Source organism: Physeter macrocephalus, chromosome 21 (genome assembly GCF_002837175.3).
Source record: "Physeter macrocephalus isolate SW-GA chromosome 21, ASM283717v5, whole genome shotgun sequence".
Lineage (NCBI taxonomy): Eukaryota > Metazoa > Chordata > Mammalia > Artiodactyla > Physeteridae > Physeter > Physeter macrocephalus.
In genome coordinates this window covers 24592512-24614215 of record NC_041234.1, presented here as the reverse complement: position 1 = coordinate 24614215, position 21704 = coordinate 24592512, and the positions used below count along the sequence as shown (strand labels likewise).

At 38.0% G+C, this 21704-nt stretch overlaps 1 protein-coding gene across 12 annotated transcripts in view; it reads left to right on the top strand.

Moving 5' to 3' along the window:
• Positions 1–21704, top strand: part of CASK (calcium/calmodulin dependent serine protein kinase) — a 385648-nt gene that overhangs the window by 191042 nt on the left and 172902 nt on the right. For all 12 annotated transcript variants that reach the window (XM_028482973.2, XM_028482969.2, XM_028482972.2 and 9 more), the window contains exons 4-5: positions 6787–6864; positions 11966–12038. In XM_028482973.2, coding sequence (XP_028338774.1) covers positions 6787–6864; positions 11966–12038 — 151 coding nt within the window. The remainder of the gene's footprint in view (positions 1–6786; positions 6865–11965; positions 12039–21704) is intronic.

Below are 21704 nucleotides of genomic sequence, written 5' to 3'. Positions count from 1 at the left end.
TGGTGGGTAGAGCTGACTGTTGCTCTGGTGGGCAGAGCTCAGTAAAACTTTAATCCGCTTGACTGCTGATGGGTGGGGCTGGGTTCCCTCCCTGTTGGTTGTTTGGCCTGAGGCAACCTAACACTGGAGCCTACCTGGGCTCTTTGGTGGGGCTAATGACAGACTCTGGGAGGGCTCACTCCAAGGAGTTCTTCCCAGAACTTCTGCTTCTAGTGTACTTTTCCCCAAGGTGAGCCACAGCCACCCCCCACCTCTGCAGGAGACCCTCCAACAGTAGCAGGTAGGTGTGGTTCAGTCTCCCCTGGGGTCACTGCTCCTTCACCTAGGTCCCGATGTGCACACTACTTTGTGTGTACCCTCCAAGAGTGGAGTCTCTGTTTCCCCGAGTCCTCTCAAAATCCTGCAGTCAAATCCCACTAGGCTTCAAAGTCTGATTCTCTAGGATTTCCTCCTCCCCTTGCCAGGCCCCCAGGTTGGGAAGCCTGACGTGGGGCTCAGAACCTTCACTCCAGTGGGTGGACTTCTGTGGTATAAGTGTTCTCCAGTCTGTGAGTCACCCGCCCAGCAGTTTTGGAATTTGATTTTGCTGTGATTGTGCCCCCCTACTGTCTCATTGTGGCTTCTCCTTTGTCTTTGGATGTGGAGTATCTTTTTTGGTGAGTTCCAGTGTCTTCCTGTCAGTGATTGTCCAGCAGCTAGTTGTGATTCTTGTGTTCTCTCAAGAGGGAGTGAGAGCACGTCCTTCTGCTCCGCCATCTTGGTTCCTCCAGCAGAAGAGAAGTTTAGATTGGTAGTTATTTTGATTTAAGATACCTTTCCACTGTATTCTGGCTTCCCCTGTTGCTACTAAAAATCAGCTCTCAGTCTAAGAGTCCATTGTTTTCACTGTTTGTGAGATTTTCTATTTTCCTTTGGTTTCCTGCAGTTTTCACTGATATGTATCTAACTATAGGTATCTTGCTTGATGTTTAGTGGGCTTTTCAAATCAGTGGATTGGTATCTTTAATCATTTCTGGGTAATTATCAGCCGTTATATTTTCAGTATGAAATGAAGCTTCTGCTTCATTTTCTTTTCACTTTTTAAATTAAACTTCAATAAAATACATGGTGACTTTCTCACTGTAATCTTTTATGTTTCTTATCCTCACTTTTATATTTTCCATGTTTTATCTCTCCTTGCTTCAATCTGATTATCTTCTGGTTCACTAATTTTCTCTTCGACTATCTAATCTGCTCAAATTCTTAATTTTGATTTTATGTTTTTCCATTCTGAAATTTCTTCTTGCTACTTTTTCATATCTGTAGTGTCACTTTTGATGATTTCTTTTTTCTTACTGAAGTTTTTAAATTCAGCTTTTATCTCCATGGTAAGCATTGGGGTTTTCCTATGATACCAGTAAGACATACCAGAATATATTCTATACCCCAGTTTTCAAAACACAGCTCTTCATGATTCCAGCCTGGGGTATAAGGTATTTTATCAGAGCCTTAGCCTTTGGTGGGCTCTTCTGAGGTGTGCCAAAGGAATAGCTCTGTCTCTCCTCTTGGATCACCCTGCTGCAAAAGAAGTTGGACCCTGTTAATCTCCATTTGAATGCCCCCTTCCACTTCTCTAGAGCTCCCCAAAAGTGAAGCCTCCTGCCTCCACAGCTGCCTTCTTTCCATAGCCCCTCCCTGTCCCCAGGGCAGAAGCAGCTCTTGCTCACCTCTTTGAGCTCTAATCCTTTTTCTGTTCTCACTAGGTGGTTTTTCACTCTTTATGCTGGTGATTCTTTAATGCTTAAAAAATTTTTTTTATTTCATCCTGTCTTTATAGTTGTTTCTGTCACCTTCAGGGGAAATGCTGGTCAGAGAAATCCAGATTTGATCTGTCCTTTACAGTGTTTCTCAAAGAATAGTTTGCAGACACATTCCAATCTACCAGCCATTTACCCCTCTATAATGAGATAAGAACCGAAATTGAGACTAAATGTCTAGAAACTGTTAGAGTAATTTGACATTGCTGTGAAATTGTAGCACATGATTTTGTATGTTGTAAAAAGTATTAGTACTTAATATACCTGAGGGGGGGAAAAGCTAGTCCTTCACTACAATTAATTTGAGAAGCACTTCTTCATACAATCAGGTACAAGTCTCCTACAAGCCTCCTCTTTCTCTGCTTTTGCAGAATACATTTTAGAGGAGGGGAAAAAAACCTTTCCTCTATACTTTTAGGTTTTATGACTGAGGCCTGCAAATTAAACTGGCAAATGACCGATAAGCAGAAGAAAAGATTTTCATTTGCACATGGTGGGTGGGGGACATGATCACAGAAAAAAGTGAAAGCCACAGAGACCCAGAGGCTTATATACCATTTTAACAGTGAAAGTAAAGAGACTAGACAAGGGAAGGGGGGAGTTTGGTCATCTGGGGTTGGGGGTAAATTGTGGGAAGGTGATCAGAAAATATATGGTAAATAAGAGTTATTTAGTAAGGTTTATTACACAGGTAAGAGTAGTTTTCTTCCTGGTACATGAGAGGGGAACACCTTTACAAAAGGAAATTTCTGTCACCTTTACAAAGGGAAATTTCTGTCCTGTTTTTAGGCAGAATGGAGGAGAGTACAGCATTCTTCCTGTATCTGCTGATTTTCGATTGCCTTCAGTTCAAAATAATCCTGTGCTAAAGTGGCATATTTTGGGTGGCATATTCTGATTCCCTTCAACATACAGCCAGCCATACCTTGTGCCTCTAGACCTGTGATCTGTTTTGTTTGTTTGGAGCATTTGTTTATGGACAGTTTTTAAAAATTTTATAAGTAATGCATGTTTATTACAAAATTTTTAAAATTCAGATAGATGAAGGGGGGAGGTTAAGATCATTCATAATCCCGTCACTTTTCACAATTCAGAGTAAACCTCCCATAGTTTTTCTCTGTGTATAGTATAGAAGCATTCCCCATACTCTTCCTTAGCAGGGTTTCTTCTCTGTCTCATTTACTCCCTCAGAATGGAACCAAGTGGGGAAATTCAGGACATGCTTCTTGAAGCTTCTTGGCAGCTCCAGAAACACACTAAGATGGGAAGCCAAAGCGAAAAACAATAGAAGAAGCCTTATAATTGGTTTTTTTAAAGTTTATTTATTTATTCATTATTTATTTTGGCTGTGTTGAGTCTTCATTGCTGTGCGTGGGCTTTCTCTAGTTGCAGCGAGTGAGGGCTGCTCTTCGTTGTGGTGCGCAGTCTTCTCATAGCGGTGGCTTCTCTTGCTGTGGAGCATGGGCTCTAGGCATGCAGGCTTCAGTAGTTGTGGCACGCGGGCTCAGTAGCTGTGGCGCACAGGCTTAGTTGCTCGGCAGCATGTGGGATCTTCCCAGACCAGGACTTGAACCCCTGTCCCCTGCATTGGCAGGCGGATTCTTAACCACTGCGCCACCAGGGAAGTCCCATAATTGTTTTTAAAATCATATTATCAGGTAAAGTTTATCAAAGAATTAAGACATTGAACTTTTTGTTCAAGGTTATTATATTAGGATTGTATGCATTATGAATATGTATATTTTAAGTTTCTGTGATGAATAAAATTTGCATGAATAACAGTATTTTTAGTTATTTCTGTATCTCATAAAATTTAAAATTAATGGATTGCCTCTTTTACTTTAATATCAATTAATGTTGCAATTAACTAATCAAATAGCTTTAATAATAGAAAATTACTTTCACAGTAATGACTTACTTTCAGACTAAACCCTCATAGAGCATGCCAGCATGTTTTAGAAGTTCCATAGGTGGTTTTTGTCTTTGTTTTTGTTTTTTGGTACCCCTGGTTATGAACCATTGTATTAAAAAATGTATAATAGCCTAAAGATCCCATTTATAATAGCAACTAAAAATATAAAATGCCTTGGGGGGGTGGGGAGCCCAATAATCAATATTTGGAGCTAATGTGAAGAAAACCTTAAAACTATAACTTAGAGACATGAAAGGAAATGGCGAGGCATATCATGTTCAAGGATGAGAATATTAGGAAAATGTTAATTTCTACTGGTTAATCTATAAATATAATATTATTTCAGCCAAAATATAAAATTTTTTTCGCGTTTGAGGAACTGATTTTAAAGTTCAGCTGGGAGAAAAAACTCATAAGAAAATGTTTACAAAGAATAATAATGAAATGAGACTTATTTTGCCAAATATTAAAATATACTATTGCAGAATTAAAAATGGTATGGGACTAGATACAAAAATAGTGGAAAAGAGTAGAAACCTAAAAATACCTTGGTGTGTGTATATGTAAATGTAGAAATTGTCATTTCAAGTACTAGTGTTTCAGATATGTCCACGAAAAATGAGTCGATTCATGCTGGTGATTGTAGAACAGGGCAGTAAGCAGTTTCCAGTTATTTCCCACTGACTGGTTCCCTCCTTAAGTGTTGGCCTCTCACCACCTTAGTACCTTCTCCTACCCTTAAGATTTTTCCCCCTTCCAGATCCCTCCAAAAAAGCCTTCCTCTAGCTCTAAGGATTCTTATTGCTTTATGATGCAATCAATTTAGCTCTCTCCTTTGCCTAACTCTTCTCTCTTCTAAGTTGAATAGTGCTTATCCTCAACATTTCGCAATTAAAAAGGAAAATGCCTAAACAAAACTGTAATTCCGTCACTATGTGTTTTTAGTCTTCACAGATCAACCAACCAGCTTAAACTGCAGCCAGCTTTAAAAATAGTGCTTTTTTTCTCCCCACAACACAAAGAAATGAAAAATATTCAGCCTCTCTAGTAGTCAAGGAAATGTAAGTGAAAGCAATCGTGAGTGACTTTTTTTCCTCCTATCTGATTGGCAAAGATTAAAAAGAATAGTCATCCTAGTAGAGGCAAGGTAGAGGAAAGAACACTTTCACACCCACTAGTGGCAGTATAAATTGTTAAAATTTTTTCCAGTAGTGTATGTATCAAAAGTGTTATTGTCTGTGCCCCTTGACCTAGCAACTCTGCTTGTAGGACTTATACTACAGCAGATGATCAGGGTTGTTCACAAAGATAAATGATTGTGTTCATCCGGGCTTTATTTCTGATTGTGCAAAATGGGCACTGCCATACTTCAGAGTAGACTGAGCCATCATAAAAATTATTTTGGAGAAGAATCCTATTTGACGTTGGAAAATGCTCGTTGGCTATGAAATGAAAACTAGATAAAATTTGTAAAGCCTTGTATAAATGTGAAAGTATTTTCATTTATGTAAAACCACACCAAGATTTAAATAAACTATTCATTAAATATTTACTGTGTGCATAGTATTCTGCCAGGTTTTGGGTGGGAGTATGTTGAAAATATAAAATATACTTGTTCTTTAGGACTTCACCCTATTTTTGAACTGTTGAGCTTGAATGTGTTCATTTGTTCCTTGCACACCTAGTAGGTGTAGCTGTAGATAATGGAAAGAACATTAAATATAGATAGGGATTTGAATTCTGTCCCTGTAACATACTTGCCTACTCACTTAGACAACTTGTTTGAGAACGAGAAGGATGCTGACCTCATGGGATGATGGTAAGAATGAAGGGAGATATAACAAGGAATGCTTTCCATGATACTTGATGAATAGTAATATTAGTAATGTTTATTATTATTAATGGATTAGTTATTAATTATAGGTAATAGTAATGAATAGTTCCTTTGCTTTCCCTTCTGGAAGTCTATTTCCTCAGTATAAAACCTGCAACAGGTATTTTGGTTCCTGAGCTACTAAATGAATGAATGAGATACTGGATTTGAAAACACTTTATAAGCCTTAAAGCATTATGAAAATGTTAGCTAACTATTCATTAATATATGTAATGATCTGGCAAAAGTTTCATGTATGCACATAAATATGTTTCTATGTAAGTGCTAAATGTTATAATATGGGCTATATAGAGTTGTTATAGAATTTAAGCAAAAGAAGACCTTAATGTGGCTTAATCGTTGAGAGGCCTTCCTGGGGAAGGTGAGATTGGAATGAAACCTTGAATTAAGGTAGCTTTTGAATGTGAGAAACAATATATGCAGAAGTGTGTAGCAGAAAAAGAAAAAAAATGGTATATTCAGGGAGTAGTGTAAGACTAATCTGCGTAGAGAGTGAGTTATTCTTAAAAAGTCACTGGGCAGGGTAGGTAGAAGAAGCAAGGTATGGCTGAGACAACAGGAAGCCTTACTGATCTGGTGAGAAATAGAGAACCATTTTAAGTTTGGAGGCAAGATAGTAACCCTGCGTCACCAGCACATCAGTGTGTTAGAGTATGTTTGTAGCAGTTAACTTTGGTAATGGAAGTATAAACACAAATAAATTATGGATTAGTTAATTATTTTTTTCCTTTCACAGTGTATAGCTTGAATTCCCTTTTAGTGGTGGGAACTATAGCTAAATGTTTTAGAATTGTTGTTGTATTCTTAAAATATTACATGATGTGACTAGATACAGTTTCGGAATTTGATTCAAAAATATGCCACAACCCCCAACATTGCCCTTTTCTGAGACTTTTTGTTGTGATAACCTAAAAATTTATAGGCAATTTCCCACACTTTATGTTATTTGATGCTACCATTTGCTTGTTCTTCCTGTTTTTTTCCCCTGTAGATTTTCAGTGTTAAGATGGTTATAATGTCCTTTATAATTTGTCTATTTTTCATCAAAAGAAAGGAGATTTAAATAATTTATTATAATCTTTAGCTGTAAGTCAACTAAAAACTTAGTTACAATGTATTCACTTTCAATGTTTTCTTCCTGAAATTTTTTCTTTCCTTATATTCTTTTTCACATTTTTCTACAGTATGGATGGAGCGGATCTGTGTTTTGAAATCGTAAAACGAGCTGACGCTGGTTTTGTATACAGTGAAGCTGTGGCCAGGTATGTAATTTGTATGAACTCCCCAGAAGTAAAGGTAGAAGTAAAAGAAGGAAATGACAAGGAAATCACATGAAGTGGCCTGCTCTTTGAACTGATAACGAGCATACTGCCACTCTTTCTTACAAGGAGTATCTCTCTTTTAATGTGCATTAGTGGGACCAAACAGTGACTGGAAATGCAAAATATTGAACAATGAATTGATCTATTTATATGGATTTACAGTTTAACATCACTACTGCTATCTTTTCCATTTCTGATGACTTTTATACAAGGAGGAATTTGATAGCTCAGGAACCGTGTAGAATTAAACTCGGGTTTTTTTGTGTGTTTGATTTTCACTTTTTAGCAGATGTGCCTCATTAGTTCTTCAGTTTGCCTTTTAGTGATAGCAAATTGTTAGGTGACCAGTTAATCTGAGAAAAAGCATAGGACAGTAGAAGGAACAGAAATAAAAGCACAGTTTTTCTGCTGAACATATTTGCTTCAGGCCAGTGTTTGATCTCCCAGTCAAGTAGCCACCATTGTTCCAAGTGTAGGAGTTCTTGTAAGGAACTAATGACTCAAAATAAGGATTTAATATGAAAAATCACAAGAGCCATGCACTGGGCCACTTGCTTGTAGATTTGAAGCAGTACAACTTTCTGTTTTGGTGACAATCATATCATAAATACCCACTCCAATAAGTTGCCTTTTTAATACCTGGAGTACAGCATCCCTCCTCAGTCACTAACCATAGTATGTTGAAGGGTTCAAACCCACAAACCCATTAGGATTTATTAAAACTTTCTACCATTTGAGAAATAGTTACCATTAAATGATTATAACTTTCTCCCTCCTATCATTCTTTTTATAATTATGGCACAATGGACAGATATGGCTGAAAACAGCTTAGAGACTACCTCATGCGACTTTAAGCTTAGAATGGCTTGACTTTCTTCAAATTCTTTGCCCTGCCTTCTCCTGACTGAGGAGCAAGGTCCCCAGTCTCAGGAGATGGAGCAGCCATAACTATAACACAAGATAAAGAATATACTCAATTGTAGGTAGCTGCTGTTTTGTACTCCTGGAGCTAGGGAGAAGAAGCAAATGAGAGTTTATATATAATAACTTTAATTCCTTCTTTTAACTCCTGATGTATTCATGGTAGAACTGAGGCTAAATATCCTTTTTTCTTTTGTGCCATGTTCACTAAAGCATATTCTAGGGTTTTCTTTTTTTTTAATCCCATTTTACTCTTGTTTTGAATTCTTATCACAGTTTAAAATTTTTATTTTGTATTGTGTTTCAGAATTTAAAAGCATTCTTTAATACCAAAAGTAGTCAATGCTGTCTTGATTTTTCTTATGGCACAGTGGTAAACCACTTTCTCCTACTAAATGAAACTCTCAGACTTTTGCATATCATTGTTCATATTTATTTCTTTAAGAATTTGAGTTTTGTATTTTCCCATATTGATATCTTTCAACAGCAGCATCAAATAGGGAAAACTAAAAATTCTAGATGTTGATTTTATAAAACAGTGAAGCTTGATGGAGGAAGATGACTTTTTCCTTTTGGAACCACAAAAACACTGGGGTACCTGGCATGTAGGCTGTCAGAGTTGATGTTAAACCAGTACCACTTTTACTCTGTTCCCTACTCATCCCTATCACTTTTCCTTAACTTTGAGCCTGTCTCTGCCACTGGACTAGGTGTTAGGATAGGGAGAATAGTAGTGTTGTAGAGGTGATGTCATACAGTGAAATGACTTGAGTTCTCTCCCAATCTTGAGATTTATAGAAAAGTTAGATGTTTATATATATCAAGATGATTGTATATCGGTCAAGCCTGTTGATTTTAAGATCTACCTATATTGCTGTTAAAATGGTGATTTTATGAAAGAAACTTTCCAGAATGGACCAGAAAAGAGTAGTATTGGGATCAGTAAGTGACACTGCATAGAGAGTGGTTTGGCACAATGTATTAAAAACCCTTCCTAAAAATGACAAAAGGGAGTGGCCTCAGAAAGTATGATTATGTATGTCCCCTATTGCAGAGTACCAATGACCATGTAACAAGGGCAGGTAAATCCTTCCTTTGGTTTAGAGCGTTCAACCAGATGACTTCTACCTTCCTTCTCTCTGATTCTGTGATTTGTTGTTGGAAAATTCAGCTTGCATTAGTTATTCTAGTGAGACCAATTGCAAGAAGACTCTGAGACACCAAGTAATCATATTGATAATGTTGTTTTTCTCCAACTGGCTGAGCGTCAAGAGGAGCAGCAAAGCATGACATGAAAGAAAACTGCGTTCAATCCTTACAACCCAATTAGTGATTACCTCTGTTCTTTCAGAGGTGGTGAGTTGTGGAGCAGGCTAACATATAGGATCAGATTATCAAATCAAACTCTCACAAAGCAGAGAGATATTCTTCCCTAGTACCAGGCTTTACTAAACAATTATAAGGATACAAGCAATCAAAAGGCTCAGCTGAAGCAGACAGAGATCTGGGCCTTTTAAGGGCAGCTCCTCACTTCATTCCTTCCTGCATCAGAAATGCACCTCTGGCCCAGAATAGATGAGGTCTCTCCGTGAGGTTTGTGAGATTCCACACACAGAGGGGAGCATTTAAATTATGAAACATCTCCATTGTGTATCTTGGAGAGTTGTATAGCTTACATGACATCTTCCAGGAAGCCATTCATGCCTCAGAGATCCTGGGTTCTGTTATCATAGGTAGTCCTTAGCCAGGAACATTCTGTTAAGGGAATTCCAGAGATAAGCTTTCTTCAGCCTAGCAAAGAGCTTTTTTAAGTGTAGTCTTTTTACCCAGAGTTGCCAAAGAGAGTAGGCTGAGTCACCTCCCTTCTTTTCTTCCACCCCCAAAATACCTCCTTCCAAAGGAAGTGAGAGGATTGCTGGCCAGCTCTTTTCTTTCCACAGAGTTATCATCATTCCTGATCCTTAGGGATGGAGACAAAGATAGATATTGATGAGTTTCTCTGAAAGTATAGGCCACCATGATGCTTCATGAAATGAAGCTTTTTGATTAAAGTTTAGTCAGCAACTCACTAGAATGTATATGGGTGGATTTTGGTTCTGTAGTCTGCTTGCACACTATTCACATGCACAGCCTCCCAAGGATCATGACTGGGAGGGTGGAGAAAGATCAGTTTAAATATGTTATATTTGGGGGAAAAAAATTCTACCCTGCCCCCACAGAGATTCTAATATGTATGTATATTTGGGTTAAATAATTGAGTATTCGGATTTAAAAATGCTCATTCATTGAGGTTTTTTCTTTTTAAATAAGACTTTGAGATAAGAATTTTTTTTTTTTAGAATTTTCTTCAGGCTAAGGATAGAAGTGGCTGTCCTAGTGCTAAGTATCCAAAGTAGTCGTGCTGTTAGGTATAAGCTAGGTCCATATTACCTAACTTAAACTTACCTACTATTGCAATGTTCACACCTAGATGCATCAATAGGCTGTTCCTAAATCTTGACTAAATTTGATAATAATAGAGTTAACCTTTGTAGCATGCTTTAGAGTTTTTAGAAACTAGAGTTTTTCACACTTGTTATCTCTGCCATTTCGGGGGGTCACAGATCCTCCAAAGCATGATTTGAACCAAGAAAGGGCCACAACACCAAGTTAAGAACCCCTAAACTTAAACAGAAATTTAATTTCAACTGCACTGGCCCAGGCAAAGTGTATGTGACCATGACCTGCCATGTGTGCATTTGCAAGGTAAGAAAAATTGAACATCACAACTGCAGGAGCCTGGCTCCTTCTGCTTAGAGCCCAGTTGTGAGGAGACAATGATAAGTACAGGAATGAAGCCTGGGTTTTTTTTTTCCCCTGCCTTTCATTTTTAAACTAGAACCTTCTGATCAATTCTAATACATGAAATAATGCATATGCTAATTAGAGGGGCATTGATGTAAGTTTGGCTAGATAGTAGCATACCAAAGAGGGAACTCAATGGAAATGTCTTTTAATTTTAAAGCAGGAGTGGAGAAAATTTTTTTTGGTCTTGAGTCACAAACACACACACAGGTCATTTGTAAGTACCATTAAATTATTTAGTTTTTATTTTAAAGTGTGGGTAATAAAAGATCTGGATAGAAAAAAACAAAATGCAATAAATACTAAACACTAATTAGTGTTAAGTATATTGCATTTCTGTGTCATGGCTAGTTGGGAAGGAAAAGGGGAAAGTGAGAAAGGAAGAGGGATAGTAGGGGGAAAACGACAGATATGAAGGGAATAAAATTCAGAGGAAGAGAAGATGAAAAAGACCCTCAAAGAAGAAACAGTGGGATTACAGAAGAACTTCATAATGGAGGGAAGGAAATCGAAGTAAGTTCTGAAGTAATACTGAATGAACTGCTCTTGTCACATCCTGTGGCTAGTTGACCCTGTTACCATTTTTAAGGACTGTTCTTTAAAATGCTCGCTCCTCCTCTGTTCTTCACCTGGACCCAGTGCGGAGCCTCTGTGGACCCTGCTGACCTTGTGAGGAGTTTGACTTCCTAAGACTTAGGCCCAGAAGGAACTCTGCTTTGTTCAAGGATGCCCCAACTAAAACTTGATTATGTTGCAAAAAGAAATTGTAGAGGCATAAGAGGGTTCTTCTTTCTTGTTTGTCCTTAGAGCTAAATGGAAATAAGACAGGGAGACAGCCTCTGCTGGCAGATAAAAGGTTCCCACCCCTTTAGTCAGAATCCTTGGTGTACCTCTGAGCACTGGTCACTTAATAGCAATCCAGTGTAACTAAGTAGAATTAACTGAGTGTCAGAAAACTTTTTTTTTCATGTTTTAAGCTTGAGTTTTTAGTTTGCAGAGCTATTTTACTTATGAACTGTGTGAAATTCCTTTGACTTAGATATCTCAGAAAATACAGAACACATTAATTCTTCATAAAGCTCATAAACTTATGCATCTGCCAACTCTTTCATTACTAAGCTGCACGTTCCACCAATCTTGTCTACTCAAATGAAAAGTGTCCGTGGGCAGTGAGTATGAAGGTGCGAGTTACAAACTAGGGACACTACATTAAGTTTTAAAAATATAAGGTTTTTTTTTTTTTTTACAGTTTTAGATTTCTTTTGTTTTTCTACAGTCATTACATGAGACAGATACTGGAAGCTCTACGCTATTGTCATGATAACAACATAATTCACAGGGATGTGAAGGTAAGTCATTTTTATCACTAACTAATATTTGTGAATAGAAACTAAGTTATAGCAATGATAGGAATTAGACATTTTTCTTTAATGTTCTTATAAAGAGTATCTTAAAGTTAATTTTACTTACAAATAAAAATTTGTTTAACTGGTTTATATTTGGAGAGTTGTACTAGTTCTTAATAGGAACACTTTTTTATCATTTCAGTTTCCTTATTTTTATTAAAATGTACACGCATTCTAAAATTCTGTTATTCCTCCTTTGCCATTATGTATGTAAGAGAGAAGTGTGAAAATCCAACAAATAGGAAGAACCAAACAATATCCTATACTAAGTTAATTGGGGGGAAATTAGAATTTGGTTTATATAGTAAAAGTTCATCACACACTTATATTTTCTTAATGTTGCAATGTAGAATAGTTAGCATTTTATTTTCTTTACAGAGGGTTTTTAAAAAGTCTGAAATCCTAATTATAAATGCAATATAGTTTGTACCCTTAGGAATATGAATATTACCATTATTCAATCTTTGTGCCTGTTTAATCCCAGTATCAAGTTTATGAGAACTGTCAGTCCCTGGCTTATAAGGTGTCAGGCAGGACATGGAGGCATGCAAGAAAGGAAGCCATGGGCCTTCCTCCTGATGCCTACCCCCTTTCAAGGCCTCGAGTCACTAAGAGCCCCTGTGGTCTCTCTGGCCCTGTTGTCTACTTTCACGTGCTCCTGTTTTGTCACTGGCCTCTCTCTAACCTGCAGCATCCACAGATATGGCGCTCTCCTTCCCTCAAGATGTATTATCAAAGGCCTGGCTTCTTTAATGTATTTTAATGGTTAAGAAAATTAAGTAGAATTTAGTTAAATTTTCTATAACGTTTGGGAAATTTTAACTGAAATTCTTGTGGTTAAAAGCTGAGGGAAAGCATGAGCAATTCCAGATCAATCTGGTAGAATGTTATAATAGCAATGAAAAATAATTGGAGAAATGCACAGAATACACATTAGTGTAAATTAGTTGTAAAATGTCTTATTCTTTTCAAATGTGGTGATAGGAAAATGATATTATTATCGCCACTCAACATTAAACAACCCAATGGATACATAGCACTTTTATAAGGAAGTATTCTTCAGTTATGCACACAAAGAGAATAAGAAGTGTAGAAAGATAAAGGGGGGAGGGAATGGTCAGTGATAGCAACGTGCTGTGTCATTCTTTTGCATTTAATTAATGTAAGAAAGTGCACGTATACAGAGTGAAGTATATCTTCTTATATATAATGACAAAAATGACAACTTGAGGGACTTCCCTCGTGGTCCAGTGTTTGAGACTCCGTGCTTCCACTGCAGAGGGTGCGGGTTTGATCCCTGGTTGGGAAACTGGGATCCCACATGTCGTCTGGCGTGGCCAAAAAAAAAAAGACAATTTGAAAACTTAAAATGTGTAAAACAGATTCTTAGTTCATATAGTAGCATTGTGTTAAAAACACTTTTGCTCAAGAAGCAATTTTTTAAAACTGAGATATAATTAACGTTTAACATTATATTAGTTTCAGGTATGCAGCATAATGACTTGATATATGTGTACACTGTGAAATGATCACCACAGTAAGTCTAGTTACTCTCTGTCACCATACAGAGTTACAAAATGTGCAGTATAATATTATTGACTAGTCACCAGGCTGTACATTACATCCCCTGACTTATTTATTTTATGGCTGGAAGTCTGTACCTCTTACCCGCTTAACCTATTTTGTCCACCCAACCCCCTTCCCCTCTGGCAACCACCATTCTGGTTTCTCTGTCTGTGAGTTTTGTTTTGTTTGTTCATTTGTTCTGATTTTTAGATTCAGCGTGTAAGTGAAATCATAGGGTATTTGTCTGTCTGTATCTGACTTATTCACTTAACATAATACCCTCAAGGTCCATCCACATTGTCACAATGGCAAGAGTTTGTTCTTTTTTATGACTGAGTAGTATTCCACTGTGTATGTATGTGTATATGTGTGTGTGTGTGTGTGTGTGTGCGTGTGTGTGTGTGTATACACACTACATCTTCTTTGTTCATTCATCCATCAATGGACACTTAGGTTGTTTCCATATCTTGGCTATTGTAAATAATGCTGCAGTGATGTGGGGGGTGCACATAGTGTTTTTTCTTTTAGTGTTTTCAAATTAGTGTTTTTGTTTTCTTCAGATAAATACTCAGAAGTAGAACTGCTCGATCATATGGTAGTTCTGTTTTTAGTTTTGTTGAGGAACCTCCATACTGTTTTCCAGAGTGGCCACACCAATTTACATTTCCACCAACGGTATATGAGGGTTCCCTTTTTTCCTACATCCTCACCAACACTTGTTATTTCTTTTCTTTTTGATGATAGCCATTCTAACAGGTACGAGGTGATATCTCATTGTGGTTTTGATTTGCATTTCCCTGATGATTAGTGATGTTGAACATCTTTTCGTGTACATGTACCATCTGTCTGTCTTTGGAAAAATGTCTATTCAGATCCTCTGCCCATTTTTTAATCAGATTGTTTGGGTTTTTGTTAGTAAGTTGTAAGAAGCAATTTTATTTTGAATTCTGTTCTTGAAAGGTAATTATATCAATATCATATGATAAATGATTGACAACGTACTCTACTGTAATACACTCAATAATATAGTCAGCTTTTTGATTAGCCATGGTATTTGATATAATGACAATCCAAAACCAAATAAAATCCCAAAGTAGTTATGTTTGAATGCTGTGCTTCACCTTCTGACTTACAGTCTGATTGATTTATTCAACAAATATCCGAGTGCCTACTTCATGCAGCATACTGTGCTTGGAGCCCTAAAGGCATTATTATGGTCTCAGTAGAGAGATGAGATAGTGTATCTGTTACCAGCTGCTACGGAATAACACACAGTAACTTGCAACAACAAGCGCCATTTATTTGCTCTCAGTTCTGCAGTTGAGCAGAGCTTGATGGGGACTCCCTGATTCTGTTTCACAGGCTGTTGGCTAAGGCTGCATGGGTAGTATCCACAAAGGCTTCACTCACTTTTCTGGCATATCAGCAGAAGTGAATAGAACAGCTGGAAGCTGGCTAGGCCCTCTTCACAGTCTCTCATTCAGAACATTTCTCTCTTTCTTTGTCTTTCTCCCCCCTTCATGGCCCACTTTTCTAGCAGGACAGTGTCTCATGGCACCAAAGGAGCAAAAATGGAAGTTACCAGGCCTCTTGAAGCCTCGACCTGGAATTGGCACTGTGTCCTGTCCTCTGCGTTCTGTTAGTCAAAATGTCACAAGAGTAGCCTGGATTCAAGAGGAGGAAAAATAGGTTGCACCTTTTAGTTGGAGGAGCAACCTATGTGCACAAGAATAGGAGAACTTGTTTGTGGCCATCTTCACAGATAGACAAAACAAATAATTATCGTCCAAGGTACGGGATGGGAAATATAATTAAAAGACAGAGTCAGAGAAACATCATGGAGGAAGTTACATTTGAGCCTAGTCTTGAGTCATGGGGGAGTTACACGGGGATGAGAGGACGTTTCAAGCAACAGGATAGTGTGTGCAAAGGCTCAAAGTTAGTTTTGTATTGGATTTTAATAAATTTGTTTATTGTATCTAAGGCACATGCCAAATAATTTTGAGGAAGCATCCAGAAACATTCTAAGGAAGGGAAGAGAGAAGTGATTCTGAAACTGCAAGTTAATAAGAAGAAACCACCAGAAAAGGCACCATTGTTGAGTTGGGAAGCAGACTGTCAACACAGAGCACACATTGTTGATATTCTTTATATTTCAGTACCTGAAATCTATACATTTCGCATGGGTAAATGTAATATTCACATTTAGCTAATTGGTAAATTTGAACTTGGGTGTATTTTTCTTAAGACATGCATCCAAAAATAGGTATCGAGTGCCTACTATGTGTCAGGCACTATTCTAGGAACCGGAGCTACATCAATGAACAAAACAGACAAAATCACTGCCCCTGTGGAGCTGACTTTCTAGTTCAGGGAGACAGACACTGATCACTGAGCATAAGGAGGTCAACTGTGTAGTAGGTTAGAAGGTGAAAAGGACTACAGAAAAAAAGAGAGCAGCCAAAGGGGTAGGTAGGGACTGCTGGAGAAGGGGTTGCAATTCTAAATAGGGTGATCAAGCAGGCCACATTGAGAACCTGACCTCTGGCAAGGACTCGAAGGAGAGAAGAGAGAGTGCACTGACATCGAACGATGGAGGAGGGTTCTGGGTAAAAGATCAGCCAGTGTAAAGGCACTAAGGCAGGAGCATAAGTGCCCTTTTGAGCAAGAGCAAGGAGGCCAGTATGGCTGAGGCGCAGTGAGCAGAGGGGAGAGTGGATAGTAGATGAGGTTAGAGAGGAAAGGAGGGGAGGGACTTTGACTTTGACTTTGACTCTGACAGAAATGAGGATTCACCAGAGAGTTCTGAACAAAGATGGACTATGATCTGACTTTCCACAGTAACAGGACTACGTTGCTTTGTTGGTAATACGTTGAATAGGGGCTCAAGAGTGGAACTTGGGAAACAGGAGATGGTCCTGCCTGGCAGGGCCAGAGTGGTAACAAGGAGGTGGTAAAAAAGTAGATTTCCAGATATATTTGAAGGTTGTGTCAACAGGATTTGCTAATATAATTTCAGTAATTTAGGTAACCCAAAGTAGTTTCATTCAAGACCTCATTATAGGGGCTTTCCAATGTAGTGATCTTTAATAACAATACATTTCACATGGCTAGTAATTTAAAATTTCACTTGATGTGTTGTTACTGTTTTTGCTAATAACAACTAATTTTGCAGCCTAGTAGCTTTTCTTCACATTCAGATATTGTATATTCAGTGACTTGTCTGAGTAGATTTCTTCTATATGTAGGTTTTGGTTTCTGTAGTTTTTGTCAAAATTTTCTTCCCTTATACTTAGTAAAGAAAATAGAAGACCATTGCAGCATTCCATTCCTTTGAGAAATATTTAGATTATTTAATCATCTGTTTCAGCTAGCCGAGAATATTCTCATTTTCTCCCTGGTTCTGGTTCTCTCCCTCTCTCCTTCCCTCCCTCCTTCACCTCCCCCCCACCCCAAGTTCTTGATATTGATCCAAAAGCATCGGGTTTCCCAAAGGTCCTAACATTATATTAATAATACTTTTTTCTTTACTTGGTACGCATTTCTTTTTGAAATCATAATACCTGAGTCTAAAAATGTTTGGTTATATCAGGTTAGATTTGAGTATATGGTGCCATGTGACCTGTAGTGGAAACTGCTCACTTTCAAGAAGCAGTTTCACATGAAATTGTGTAAAAAATAACTATATAATCCTTTGAAATTTGGGAAGATGTGTCATCATAGTACAGCATAGTACATTGCCTCTACCCAGCCTCTACCCACTACATGCCAGTAGCATTTCCCCCCAATTGTGACACTCAGAAATGTCTCCAGACATTGCCAAATGTCCCCCTGGGGCACAAAAATCACCCCCAGTTGAGACCCACTGTCATAATGGCATATTTCTTATGTTTTGACTCCCTACAGGCATTAATTAAGGCATGTATTTTATTCCTTTTTTTCTTATGAAAGGATGTGGTAACTTTCATTATGTTTCAGTGTTTTCTTCCTCTCACCCCTAAATTAAAAGTACTTTAGAAAGAAATAGAACAGTTTTCAAGGTAAATGCAACTCCTGGCTCCTTGCCTGCCTTCACTTGGCTCTGTTAAGCAGTGAAAGTTGAAATTTTCTTGTCTCTCCTGACTCCCAGAGACAGCCTCACAAAGCATCACCTGGGCGTGGAGAGACAGCAAGCCGTAGACCTTTCTGTGGCTCTGACCTACTGATGTACTGTTTTAATAAACGAAGTTGAAGTTAAGCAGCTTCTTTGAGAGCAAACTGCTGTACACACAATCACTTTCTATTCTGAATAGGGCCTGTGCCCAGGAGGTTTGGGGGCTCCGTTTTTAGTTCTCAGAACTGCAAAACCCCAGTCTCACAGCCGCTCAGCCAGGAGCCTCCGCCCAAGCATTTCTGTGTGTGCTTCCTTTAAATGGTTTTCCTCGCTAACCCATGAACACGCCTGGCTGCTCTCTGGTCTCTTTATGGTATCAGTTCTCCTTTCACCAGCTTAGGGCCAGACTTCATTATAAATGGGTGTTCATCAGATCACGCTAGTTGCCATAGCATTGTGGATTTCTTACGGTATTTCTTCCTCTATTGCTCTTGACATTTCTTTTACATCTCTTACCACAACTCCCAAAAGTCCCTCATGTTTATATAAAATATTGAAATTCTCCTTAAAATGAAAACTTACTTATTCTATTCTTTATTATAATAAGCACACAGGCTTACCTTCTGCGTTACTTTCGTAAGGTTGTTGTGAGCATAATGTACATGTTCAGCTTGAAAGTGGGGTTTTAATACTTCGAAATACAAGATAAATTTAAGATGATTTTGCTTCTCTTTTTCCACCCACCCCCCCTTCAAAAAAAAATCAACTCCTTGATTTGAAAAGAAAAGAATGACTGTTTCTTTTGCTTAACAGATGTGAATCCTTTTTTTTTTTTTTTTTATTTTGTGGCACGCGGGCCTCTCATTGTTGTGGCCTCTCCCGTTGCGAAGCACAGGCTCCGGACGCACAGGCTCAGTGGCCATGGCTCACGGGCCCAGCCGCTCCACGGCATATGGGATCTTCCCGGACTGGGGCACAAACCCGTGTCCCCTGCATCGGCAGGCGGATTCTCAACCACTGCGCCACCAGGGAAGCCCAGATGTGAATCCTTTCACTGCTCCTTTCCTTTTTAGCCAACGGTAGCAAGCATGTATGATACAGCCAGAGCATTTGTGCTGTCAGGTATAAAACCTTTCTAGCTGTAGTAACTCTTGCCCCTGATATCAACTCACTTTGAATTTGGGGGCAGTCAGAGAAGGTTCATGGCATTGGGCTGCAGGATTGAAATGCTTAGCAAATTACCAGTGTCCCTCTGTCCTCCCTTTGTGGTTTGCCAAGCAAGATTTCCTTTCAACCTGTCTTCACACATTTGTTCATAACAACTTCCACCCTGCAGACTGCAAAGCCAGGGGTGGGCTGCAGTCATCCTTACCAAATCAGAACAGGGTTGACATTGTAGGGGAACAAAACTTGCCACCCCCAAAATGTATCTCTTTGGCTTGAAGATTATTTGGGGCTGGTTGTTTTTAAGAAACAAAAGATTCAGGAAGTCTTTCTTTTTACCTCCTCCTTAAGCACCTGAAATAATTTAAAGGGCTTGGTCTAGGAAGAGTACTATCACCAGAGATGTCTGCAAAGAATATGGGCTGGTATGGTGGGGGAGCTGAGCAGGCTGGGCACACCAAAGTCCTCTCTGTGTTCCATTGTCTTTGCATGGAGTAGCAAGCACTTGTTTACCAAACATTTGTCTTTCTATCTCCATGTGAGTTGCCTTCCTCTCCTTTGAAGTCCCAAACCCCTACCTCCTTCTCCTTCTCTCAGATGGCATATAAGTTCCAATTGCCCAGCTTGTCCTTGGGCCTCATATTCCTATGGAACCCCCATAGGTACATAATTTAATTTGTTTTTTCCCCTGTTAATCTGTCTCATGTCAATTTAACTCTTAGACCAGCCAGGAGAACCTACAGGGGTAAAGGAAAATTTTTTCCTTCTTCAACATCTTCCTCTTCTACTCACAGAATAGAAACTCACTTTCAGGTTGAGTAGTATATCCTTAATTTTGCTGGTCTAGTCTTAATGGTATGTATTCCTGATTAATAGTTTGCAAGTTGCCTTGATGGGAGTGTATATATGAAAGGATAAAGGGGGAAATAAACATTTATCATGCCTGTTAAGATATAATCTTGTTGATCTTTAAGTCAAAATTTGAGGTTTCTGAAATTGTGTTTGACTATAAATCACGGACACATTAAAAACATTGTTTTTCTGAAATTCACACTTTAAAGTTAGGGTAAATTTAGAAAGGGATACCTTATATAAAATATTTGCCATGACATTAAATAGGCAGTACTTCAGTTACACCAAAAATTCAAGATAATTTACAATCACCTATTCACGAAAGCATCTATGGTATAAAGATAAACATGGTGATTAATAAGCTCAGTACAGAGAATTAAAACAGAAGTTGTCTATCAGAATGAGTAACTTGAGAAATTGCATATCTCTTTTCCTGCCTTTTTTAAATGTAGGAAACTCTACTTTGGTGTAATATCTTTTATCTTTTATTTAAATAGTGGTGATATAAAGTGATTTTTTAATAATGATTTTTACAAGTTACATATATCTTTAGAACTCCTAAGTGCAGTGAGATTTAATACAGTACTGCTTATGTTAAATGAAAACTATTGATCATCTTCTCAATTCCTCTTAGTCTAATGAGTTCTGGTTTTAAAACTTATGTAAGAATAAAAGTATTGCTGTAACTGTGGAGAAAGCTGGATGTCTTGGGAAGTCTCCTGGTCAACTTGGAGTTATTATGTGATTCTCATGTCTATGAAATTACTAGATTGGACACCCCTGTTTACAGCCAGCACTTAGGGAGTCACCAGGAGTTCCCAGGTCTTCCTTCATCTCTGCAAATTAAAAATAATAAGGCAGAAATAAGATTGCTGCTATAAAAGAATAGTTGTATACTGTAAGTATTTGAAGCCAGCATGTGTTTTTTCTGATGTTTTTCTGAACATTTTCTTCTCTCAGTTAAACACTGAAGTAAAAAAGAAGAAAAAATATTTACTGTTTTCTATTCTTTTTTAATGAAAATTGCACAGATGTGTTAGGAAAATCTCTAGTGATTTTGAACACATGGCTCTTGGGGAATCTGTATAGTGAATTGTTTCTATATTTTAAATTCTAGAATGAAACATGTTATGAGATTAAAGGCTTAGAAGTGCCATGTGAACTTTAAACTTTTTGAGCACTGAAGAAATTACCATGTAGAGAATAAATGAGTCTTTAAGCAGTCTCTAAGGAAGTAGCAGGTTACAGTTAAGGTTTATTCAACTTCAGTTTTATTCAGCTGTTTATGTTTGGTTCTTATCTGAGCAGAGAGAATTCAAGTACCATAGGAGTAGAAATAGAAAAGAGACTAAAGCTCCAAAGGTGCTTATGATCTCTTTAGGAAGACAAAACACACGTTCTTTCTTATTTTAAATTATAATATATATAATACAGAATATAGCCATCATCATTTGTCTTACTGTGACAAGATTGCATGGAAGAAAGAAATGACCATTCAGAAAGGCTTACCCTTTAAATATTTACTTAGATATTGGAGAAAATTTGGGTGACTTATTTAACTATGCACTTCAGTTCTTTCATCAGTAAATTGGCATACGTTAGGGTTGTGATGATTAAAATAATACATGTGAAGCATGTAAGCAGAGTGCCTGGCACAATAGCAAGTACTTAGTAAAGGATAGCTACTCATAATAGTAACATCATCTGGTTTAATCATAGTACTTATGAATTACATAGTATTTTTTTCATTGTACAAATGAAGAACTTAACACTTAAAGAGGGTGATTTGCCTAAGATTGTCCAGCTAAATAAGAGGTGGAACTAGGGCTTCCCTGGTGGCGCAGTGGTTGAGTATCCGCCTGCCGATGCAGGGGACACAGGTTTGTGCCCCGGTCCGGGAAGATCCCACATGCCGCGGAGCGGCTGGGCCCGTG